The 11,425-nt window shown below is 40.0% G+C and overlaps 1 protein-coding gene across 2 annotated transcripts; it reads left to right on the top strand.

Moving 5' to 3' along the window:
- Positions 1-264: 264 nt before the first annotated feature.
- LOC121423816 lies at positions 265-9,895 on the top strand. Of its 2 annotated transcripts, none has more exons than XM_041619313.1 (2): positions 265-542; positions 7,539-9,895. In XM_041619313.1, exon 2 carries the CDS (start codon positions 7,618-7,620, stop codon positions 9,697-9,699), a length of 2,082 nt encoding a protein of 693 aa, XP_041475247.1. In that variant the 5' UTR covers positions 265-542; positions 7,539-7,617; the 3' UTR covers positions 9,700-9,895. The 2 variants fall into 2 exon arrangements, with proteins under 2 accessions (XP_041475247.1, XP_041475248.1); XM_041619314.1 differs by having other exon boundaries at positions 265-538.
- Positions 9,896-11,425: the final 1,530 nt, after the last annotated feature.

The raw sequence follows: 11,425 nt of genomic DNA on the forward strand, positions 1-11,425 counted from the left end.
CTTTTTTACATGTCAAATTATTTCGTGGACGAAATTCCTTTAATCTTTGGTTGAAAGCCTTTTTCTTTTTTTTTCATGTCAAATTTTTCCTCGGGAAAATGTGCCACCCCCTTTTGAAAAATCCTGGATCATAATGCCTCCATGGTTTGGTAATAACCATAACAACATCAGGGTATGAATACTAGACTAGACGATGATGCAAGAAGGTTTCGTGAACCCAGGATGATCTGCTGCGCGTGCGCATATTGCCAAACTGGTTGCGTAACATTTAGTACAATTGCTTTGTTAGGAAGTGAGCTCAATCATGAAAGTAGGTTACGAGTTCTCGTGTTATCTATCTATTTAGATCACCACAGACCGTCCGTCGGTTACCAGTATCATTTCATCTATTTGTGCATTACCAATATGCATTTTTGCTGGCAATATTTCACCATAACAAGCTAAGAACTGTAGTGACCTAAACTGTTTTCATCTTCAAGTTCGATCTTGATCTTAATCTACATTTGTTTAATGAATCTTCACCTCAGGACAGAGAGACGTAGGTAAATAATTCAACATTTACATAATTGCAGTCATACATGTTTAGCAATGTGAATCTATCTTGCAAAGATAATTCTGTGATGTTCTGTTACTATTTCTGCTATTAAGACGTTGTTTGATGGTAATTGCATCCCCGGCTTGCATACTTATGTGTATTCAATTAGGTGGGGGATTTTAATCGTCCATCAGTTCCTCTATGTCCAGCTGCTGATACATATTCGGCATCTTTTACCTCAACTTGGTTGGTTGGTTGGTTTTTGCGGGGCTGTTTGGTTGGCTGGTTGGTTGGTTGGTTGGCTGGTTGGTTGGTTGGTTGGTTGGGTGGTTGGTTGGTTGGTTGGGTGGTTGGATGATTGGGTGGTTGGTTGGTTGGATGATTGGTTGGTTGATTGGCTGATTGATTGGATGGTTGGTTGGTTGGTTGCACTGTAAAAAAATATTGGGTATTTTTTTTACCACCACGAGGGTAATCATGATTGTGTCCAACCAATTTTGGGCAGTATTTTACCCAATGCAGGAAGCATATTGTTCAGTAAGGTTAAAAATAATCAGCAATTACTTTTGAATGGGCAAATTTTCATCACACTGGATAAAGAGAAATGCCCAAAAGAATTAATGCCCAATTTTTGTTGGACACATAATTTCCCTCATGGTGCACTTATACCAATAGATTTTAGATTGTGGTTGGTTGGTAATTGGTATCATTTACGATTAAAAAAATTAGTATTTAAAAAAATACTACTATAAGTGCAGTACGTAAATTTTACTTTCAGGGAACAATACACTACAGTAGTAAAATTAATTTAAGGACAAATCCTCCCAAACAAAAAGTTTATTTGATTGAAATTAATTAGTTATATTCACATCCTGATCCTGGTCACTATGGAAATGAGGGGGCTGATGACATCACTCACTATTTATTTTGTATTTTATTATATGAAATATGAAATGTTTCAACTTTCTCCCAGTTGTCGACGTCCTGTGGAAAAAAGTTTTAATCCTCCCTGAATTATGTGGTATTACCATTGTTTCAACATTTTATTGTTCAATCAAGTGGGTCCTTAATTGTCAAATCTGTGAAAGTGGAAATATTGTATAATCCAAACATTAAAAACAAAACAAATAGTGAGGAACATCATTGACGTTCTCATTTGCATGTCACTGAGTTGTGTATATAACTATCTTGTGAAAACTAATCGAAACTTTAAATTGTCATAACTTTTTTATTTTACATCCGATTTGATGAAATTTTAAGCGTTATGCTGATTCGATTATCTCTATATATTCAAATCTGCACTGTAAAAAAATCTCTGAATTAGTAGTAAACACTCAATGTATATAAGTAGAATGTATTATTTGTATTTCTCGATATTTTTTCAGTAGATTAAAGGGATGGCCCGGGCTGAAAATATCTATATCTTAATACATAGATTAGAATTCACTGAGCGATGTGCCGAATATTTCATCAAAATCGGATAACAAATAATAAAGTTATTGAAGTTTAAAGTTTAGCAATATATTGTGAAAACAGTCATCATGAATATTTATTAGGTGGGCTGATGATGTTCTATCTCCACTTTCAGTTTTGTTATGTTATGACATAAAATCATAATTTTTTTCTTTATTTTATACTTGTGTGAATAATATGTCTCCCTTATAATGAAATAATTTGCAGCAATAAATATCTTATGAACTAAATCAGTTGTCAATAAATTGTTTCTAGTTCCTGGAGGACAAAAATTGAATAAACCTAATTTCCTATAATAAAATACAAAAGAACAAGTGGAGATGTGACATCATCAGCCCACTTGATGTATATTCATGACGACCGTTTTTTACAAAATATTGCTAAACTTTAAAATTCAATAACTTTGTTATTTGTTATCCGATTTTGATGAAATTTTCGGCATTTTGCCCAGTGAATTCTACTCTATTTATTAAAGGGGAATCCAGCCTTGGCCATAAAATGTTGTGTTGGGAAGAAGAAAAATAAACTAAACAGAATAGTGAAAGTTTGAAAGAAATAGGAAAGCCATAAGAAAGTTATAGCTGCTTTAAAATTGAGATCACTAATAGTACATAGATTTCAAATTGGCAACTGGGTAAGTAAATTATGACAAGGGGCAAGGACAACTTTCCCATAGGCCATGTACTTTATTATCAGGGATTTGTGGTTTTCTCCTAAGTACCCATTCCCCTGGGGCAGTAATCTAAACATAACCAAGGTAGTATATTGTTTTATATCCTCATGAAAGAAAAATATAATTTGAAATAAAACTTTTGGGAAATATGACATTTTAGCCAAAATAATGTATTGGAGTACATGGAGGAATAGTCCTTGCCTTACATCACTATGACATCCAATATGCGGCCAATTTAAAGTCTCTATGAGTATAGTAATTACCAATATTTACAACTTTTAAAAATTCATAACTTTCTTGTTGTTTGTCCAATATTGTTCAAACTTTCACCTATCAACTTGTCTGATTTTTCTTTTTCTTATAAAAACAAGTTTTTATTTGGGTTGGATTCCCCTTTAAGCTGTAGCCCGGACCATCCCTTTAATCTTTAGCTTTCTCCACTGGATGTGTGTAGTCTGCGTGACGAGACTATACTAATTCTGAACCGCAATCCTGAATTTCTTTTCATCAGGTGGTTGTGACGCGTATGATTACGTAACCACCATACAGAGAAGAACTATTTGCGAACGTTATATAACTGTTGATCTAGATCTGATATAACAAGGAAAATAAAAGTATCTGTCCCGGTGACAGCCCGCTAGACCGAAGGTCCGCTAGACCGAGGGTCCGCGAGACCGAGGGTCCGCGAGACCGAAGGCCCGCGAGGCCGAAGGTCCGCGAGACCGACTTTTTTCCCTTCATCGGTTGCCGGTTGAAAGCTTGATATTCCAAGCATTTTGGGTAACAATGATTAAGATGGGTAACTTAATAAACAATTGACGCAAGCATGCGAGCTGAAAATTTTGATATTTCGATCTGAAAAAATTGACAGTTTAATAGACGTTTTCAATAAAGAACATGATGTATATCCAACCAAATATTATTATTGCAAATCGAAGCGGGAGTTTTTTTTTTTTTTAGGTTTACCTGAAAACGGGACATTCTATTCACCTATTTTATCATGAAAAGTATGGGTTTATTGCTTAAGAAGTGATGCGAGCGCGAAACGCGACCTGAAAATTTTTATATTCCACTCTGAAAAAACGGATATTTTGAGCACGATTTTGAATAAAGAACGAGTTGCGCATTTCAATTTCGCTTGCCGATTTCTGTCTAACATTACAATCTTATTTTATTTTTACACATCCGGAATTATTGGGGGGGTAAAACGATATGTTTGCCCCCCCCCTATCCCCCCCCCCCAGGATCGACGCCTCTGATCGTAACTGTATACTGTAAGTTAGCAGAAACACGCCCTCCCTGCACCAAACCCTAGAGAGACATTTCGTGCGCGCAGTACGTGTTTCGCACCACCGCTAGGGCGGTGAGCAGGCGTGCTCGCATTATAATTTGTTGGTGAGATATGTGTGTCTTTCTCATGAGTCATGAAATCCTAGCAACGCCACTGATACTATATAGTTACCGGGAATTATTTGCCCCCCCCCCCCCCCGTTAACAGGCACCTGTTACGCCACTGCAACGAGGCGTCTTAAACCACTCGACCGCGGCAACCGATGAAAAAAAAGTCGGTCTCGCGGGCCTTCGGTCTCGCGGACCCTCGGTCTCGCGGTCCCTCGGTCTCGCGGACCCTCGGCCTCGCGGACCTTCGGTCAAGTGGTCGGACCCCTCTGTCCCATCTCCATCCCGAGTTTGCTCAATCTCGAGATTTTAGCCCGATCGGCCCTCTTCGCGATTAATCTCGAGATTCAAGAAACTTCGTCTCCACCATCGCAAGAAGAGCAATTCCTGCTCGAGCGAGGCATCGATGCATTGCCGTGTATAAATAAACCCGAGTGCATCTGCACCTACGAATTAGCGCGATAATTCGTGAAATAGCGCGCTATTTTGCAAATAATCCCAAGTTGACTTGGGATTGCAATCTCGATTAATCCTACGAAATAGCGCGATAAATCTCGAGATTGTTCAGATCGGGATAATTTGCCAGATCAGAAATAGCGCGCTAATTTGAAAACTCGGGATGGTGCAGACGGCCCTAATGGTCCCATCTAACCTAGTTGTGCGATCGGCGGCTAGTCTGCTGGGCAAACCCTTCGCTCGAGTTAAGGGTCTGAATGTGCAGCCTACTCATGCCTTGTGTACTGAAGGCTCTGTATGTGCTAGTCTTTGCGTGGGGGCACACTTGTTGATCAAAGTTCCAATGAGGGTCTGTGCCTGCAGACTAACCGGCGGCTATACGGTGCATAAAAATATAAATATTAATATATACAAAATGCTGTAATGATTGATTTTGAAGGGGAAAACATGAATACTAAGAATAATTCGATGGTGAAACCAACTGGTATTGGCCATACATTGAATATTTTCGTCATTGAATGATGTGGACAGCCATTTAACTGCCTTTGTGTTTTTTTTTCATATATGTTTTTTGTAGACTTGTTGGTTTTGAATATTACTTTCATATATTTTATTTCGCATTTGCTGACCAAGAGAACTCTGAAAAGAAAGTATCAGTTTGCGGATAGTGATCTCATTGTTGAATGGGTTTCCTCGATCTGAAGAAAATGAAATGGTTTGCGAAGCGTGTCGGTATCAGCCCATTATGAATGAAGAATGATATAAAGGTCTGATAAAAGGAGAACGCCAACTTTTATTGGTTGTCTCAAAACTAGAGCAGTCTCAATTCGATAGACCTGGGCCCCGTCTTACAAAGAGTTACGACTTATCCAATCAATCTATGGAAATCCATCAGTGTCATGATTTTATTCTACAGGGAATTCCTACAATCTTCTTAAAACAAAGTGAAACACACTGAATCTTCAAGAGAACGATAAATATATGAATGTATAGCATATCTAGAAAATATTTTGAACAAATTTGCATTTTTAGATGTTGACGCTGCTGGCCGTCCATAGTTGTGATTGATCGGATCAATCGTAACTCTTTGTAAGACGGGGCCCGGTTCATAATTCAGCCAGAGAAGACGATTCTAGGGCCCCAGGTACACATGCGTCGGGTTTGAAGCCGCCTTCACATGGTTTGTGATCCCGGGGTCTGTGATGTAATTACTTCCTAACAAGCTATGGCGTATGAAGTCTGCGTGCTTAGACTATCTGGTTGGTAAATTGCAAATTCGTCCACTGCCAACTCGTCCACTCACCACGTCTACCTTCATTTAGTCTAATGCTATTCCATCCATCAACATTTTGTCTAAACAGCCATTTGGTCTAAATACCCCGGTCTATACCCATTTTCTTTTCATTCATTTTGCACAATTAATACTTAAGAATAATTAGACCATATATGGACAGTACAGTACTTAGTGAATCCATGGACTTTCCATGGTGAATCTAGCCTCGTACTACTTCAGTCTATGCATGCAGTATGCATTGTGCGAATTTCGAAAACCAAAGGTTTGCGTATGCCGACTAATACCTCGGTCACATTTGCTCTAAGGTGGCCGTACGGCGAGTTGAAAACAGCCGGTTTTTTCTATTTTATTCAAACCACCTATTAAAACGACTGTTTTCGACTCGCCGTACGGCCGCCGTAGAGCAAATGTGACCGAGGTATAAGGACGATCGACCATTATTCTGAAGTAGTGAAGTTGAAAACAAAAATGTCATTACCCCAAAATATACATGCATTGCAAATACAATGTAAGAGTTTAGAGTTTTAATCGGATGTGTCACCCTGAATTATTACTCACTTACTCTTCAAAATAAATGGATACTGCATCAGCCCCGCCCTGATCTTAAATTCACTAATCTCCTTTTTACGAAGTTGCTCATCCGGGGTCGCTCAATTATGAAATCAAGCATCTCAATAACGGTCTTGGCATGTAGACTATCACACAATAATTCTGATTACATAACCCTCAGCGTATGGGATTGGAATACTGTATTGTTTGTACAAGGACTTGTAAGTAACCTTCCCCGCATATAGAAGGGGAAGGACGATAAACCCGTAGTCTACTGCTGCAGACCCACAATCCGGGGTCGATCAATTATGAAATCAGGCATCTCAACGGTCTTGGCATGTAGACTATTACACAATAATTCTGATTACTTAACCCTGAGCGTATGGGATTGGAATACTGTATTGTTTGTACAAGGACTTGTAAGTAACCGTCCCCGCATATAGAAGGGGAAGGACGATAAACTCTTAGTCTACTGCTACAGACCCACAATCCTTTTAGCAGCGGCGGCATCAAGGAGGGCATACAGATTTGTCCCCCCCTCTTGGAACCGCCTCTGGACATTTTGAAAGTGGAAGAAAAAATTATAACACCTATGCCCAGCACGCCCCCCGCCCCCATTCACACACGCACTAAAAATCCGTCCTGGATGGTGTCATCACAGGGTACTCTGTATATCGGATGAACGGACTGAACATTTTTTTCTTCCTTATTCAGAATGGGACGTCTTGCTGTCACGATCCCCAGCGTGACATCCCCGTCCCTCGAAATCTGGTGATCCTTGATCTGATTTCTGACTGGAAATCTAAATCATGTTATCTTGTGCATACATTCTTCATAGGGACTTGATTGTTGTTTTGTCTCTTGAAGAAATGCACCCCTTACCCCCCTCTTACTAGAGGTGGGCTATAGAGGGGTTAAAAAGTGGGTCATGTTTCATTACCACGCTTTCCATTTCTCATTTGAAGCAGATTAATTATGTGACCTATCTTGAAAAAGACATTTTTTCGTAAGCACACGGACGGTTTTTTTTTTTTTTTGGGGGGGCCGCGGGTCGCGCATGGTATCCATACGTCAATGTAAGTGCCACCCCCCCCCCCCTTCATCCGGGGGTTCGCTTTCGCTAAGTAATTCTCTGTTGTTATTCTCTTTTCTCATTTTAGGATCCCGAGATCTGATATCACCGTGATATGATATACCCACTTCATTCGGAGATTACATCTAACGACGTCATCACCAAGAATGGAGGACGACATAGTGATACTGGAGACCATTCCGCCTAAGCATGAGGCTCGGAGAAATGGACTGCATTGTTCCAAACCTAAGCGAATATATCAAGCTGTCGAGAACTTGAAGACATCGTCACCACTCCACCAGAGACCGGTTCAAATGGTGTATCCTGCCGTTCAAAAGACCTCGGAGGATAACCGAAATAAGATCAATGTTCGTATGGACTCGGATGCCGAAGAACGCGCCAGTACCAGCGATAGCTCAGAAATGGATGACTCGAAGGATACATGCGTGTCTAAGAATCTAATGGGCGGTGCGACCGGTAGAAGACAACGTGATTTTGTTCCCGAAAGTACGAAAGACGAGAAATACTGGGTTAAAAGAATAAAGAACAACTTATCTGCGAAGCGATCTCGAGAAAAACGTCGCATGGCAGATATTTTAATGGAAAGCAAGGTGAGCAAGCTAGCCCAAGAGAATGAAGACCTTCGAAGCGAACTGGCAAACATAAAACGGTTGGTACAGGATAGCCTTGTGAAAGAACCTAAGCAGTTGGTGGCCATTGACGTCAGGGCACCACCACAAGGTCCTCAAAAAGAAGTTGTTGGTGCTTCCCAACATCCCGTTCCATTGGTAATCCCTACGTACCAGAACCCCTTATCCAAGATCCCTACACCTCCCCAGGAGATTGTACTCCTACCACAGTCGGGTGTGTCACAGTCACTTGTACCACAGCAAGTTGTACCACAATCCATTGTGGCACAACCTGGTATACCTCAGACCAGTATAGCTCATTCAGGTTTAATGCAACCCACTTTACCACAATCCATTATGGTGCATCCAGGTTTACCACAGTCCAGTATGGTACAGCCCGCTTTACAACAGATTCGCATGGTACAACAGACTTTACCACAGACCATTGTGGCCCAACCTAACCTGCTACAGTCTGGTTTACCACAGCCCAGACTACCCCTCCCATGCGTTCCACGACCCGACTTACAACAGTCTGGGTTACCATATGCAGTTCAATCAGTGGCCCGCGCTACCTTGTCCCAGGGATCTGGTCTCCAAGTTACCCCGTCATCAGAGAACGTGCATCCTTTCAATCGCCCCGAGTTCGAGAATCCTACGAGACGAATAATTCCTAGAGTACCGTCACTCTTAGGAAGTACGCCTGTAAGTTCATCGCAAGGTAGTACTAACCAACCCTCAGAGCTATCAAAAGAAACCAATGGCGTTACCAAGGCAAGATCACCAGAAGAAAACATGCGTCCTGGTGATTTCCCATTAGACAGGGTCTCCGAAAGAGCCCCTCCAATTGACAAAGCACCCACCAGATTTCCTAAGCCAACAGCAACTAATCCAGTAGCGACTTCTCCACAAAGTACTTCATCCGAAACCTCTGAAACATCACTTGCAGAAATCAACAAGCTGCCTCATAAATTACGTGCCAGGTTTCTACGGTCACTTGTTCAGCAAGAAGAGGGGGAAACCACTAACCCAGAGGCGAAATCACCTCCCAAAGAACCTACAACAAGCTATGATCCTATCCTCATGAACATCAAACAGGAAAAGGATGATGAGATTCCACAAGATAATCATGAAATGGAGATCGATTGTGTTCCCTCTGTCCCGCTGAATGTCCAGTGGGTCCCGCCGAAGACTGAATTCCATTCGAATCCGCTGAAAAATATCGATGACGAACTAGAACAGGCCAGAAAACTAATGCCCTATCCTAGCCCAACCATGAATCGCGCGGAGGCACAGGCCTATGTTGAACTTGCTAAAGCTGCTTCGGATTTAGTCGGTGCTCGACTTCAATCGAAGGACTTTTCTGCTCCGTCCATCCGCCAGCTTACTCGTCAACGAACACGTGAAATGAACCAAATTGAAAAGTATCGCGATAAACGCGTTCGAAACAATATCGCCGCTAAAAAGTGTCGTGACGCGAAACGATTGCTCAATGATTATCGGACTGCGCGATCGAATTTCTTTGAAGTTGAAAATGCGACTTTGAGGAATGAAGTGGCAGTTCTTACCAAAGACGTAATGAGACTTCGCGAACTGGCACGGAAAAGACAATTAACAAAATAGTATAGATTATGTATATTGAAACCACTCAAGAGGGGACATGAGGCATACTCAATATAATATTAGTATTATACGATCATTATCATCATTTCTTTGCAAGAAAGTAGACTGAAAGTTTGGTTTCAATCATTGATTTAATAAATAATATATAAACGAGTTATTTGCCTGAAGGTTTTATTACACCAAGGCTTGCATACACGAATTCCGAATTGAAAAAGGCTGATCTGCAACTACATAGTTGTGACATATCGGGCTTGATGGATGGACTTCAGAATACTAATAAAACGATCTTTGTGACAATTTATGGAGATAATATAAGTACGTTTAGGGTTAAAAGTTGCTCTACAATTGGGTGAACTATTTCTATTTGTCATTAACTTGTTCATTTGTCGAATTTCAAAACAAAATCTAACAATGAATTGGTAATGGTATTTCAGTGAATGCACAAAAACGATGTGCACTTGTTTGTTGTTGTTTTTTTGCAATATTTGGGATTCACTAACGGGGAGATTTTTGTTGTCTGTATCATTGACTAACTGTAGTGGGAAACAGATAAACGGGTCCATATATGATTTTTAAAATGCTAAGTGCATTCTCTATGCGAGAGAACCGCTGGTATTATCCTCAATACTTAAAGGGGAAGACTAGACACTCGGTGATACTATGCCACAGATACCCTTCTGAATACTCCACATAATAATTATCATTATGGTTAACTAATTGCATAATAATGTTTATGCCGCTGTCCTCTACATTTTCATCACGGACTTGTGGCTTGTTTAATTGCTTTCATTGCCAGCCATCATTGATTTGAGATTAGTGTATGTTTTCATAATTAGAAGCTCTAACCTATATACACTCTTCACACTGCAAAAACTCAGGTGTTTATTTAACACCAGCCCGGAGTCTATATATGTCCACACCAGAGAAGTGTTCAACAACTCCAGTTTCGCTATGGTATAACACCAGAAAGGTGTTTATACAACACCAATTAGTATTAAAACAGCATCGGTTTAATTCCAAACTGGTGTTGTTTCAATACTTCTCTGGTGTGGACATATATAGATTCAGGACTGGTGTTAAATCAACACCGGAGTTTTTGCAGTGCAGAAATGTTTTACTCTTCAATGTGTAGTCCTTTGGGGATATAAACACTCCATTCTTGATTTTACAAAAAGAAACGAACGGAGTGTGACTCAACGGACTCTAACCCGAATTTGTCAAAAGTTTTTGTGTGTTTGGCCTCTTATTGAAAATAATAAGTTTCTTTTTGAAATATACCCTAAAGAACTACAAACTTTTATACTTGTAAACCTCCACGATTGACTTACTTCATTTCTTGAGAATGAATAAGGTCACCTTTTTATTAGACCCAGTGGAAGGTTCCTGAAATCACAATGTCAATACGACTTTCCTAGTAATTTGCCCCGTCTTGGTTATCCTCATTTTATTCACATGATTCAGATGTATTCAATGCTGCACTTTTAATATGTTTTTATTATCAATCTTATGATAACATATTCTATTCAATTTGCTTGTGAACACATGGTTGATTATTGAATAGACAGTCCCAATCCCCCAACAGGCCGACAGAGTTATGTTCATTTAATACATTCCCGAGTTGTTTATTGATGTACAGAAATATTATTTTGATGTCTGTTGATTTGATGAAATGCAATTAAATGCACTATATGTATAAATAGTACTTTTCTAACTTGAATATTTGAAT

This window comes from Lytechinus variegatus, chromosome 11, assembly GCF_018143015.1.
Source record: "Lytechinus variegatus isolate NC3 chromosome 11, Lvar_3.0, whole genome shotgun sequence".
Taxonomy (NCBI): Eukaryota; Metazoa; Echinodermata; class Echinoidea; order Temnopleuroida; family Toxopneustidae; genus Lytechinus; species Lytechinus variegatus.

What these genes read in the sequence shown, in the direction of transcription:
- LOC121423816 (XM_041619313.1), top strand. Translation starts at nt 7,618, where the DNA reads ATGGAGGACGACATAGTGATACTGGAGACCATTCCGCCTAAGCATGAG.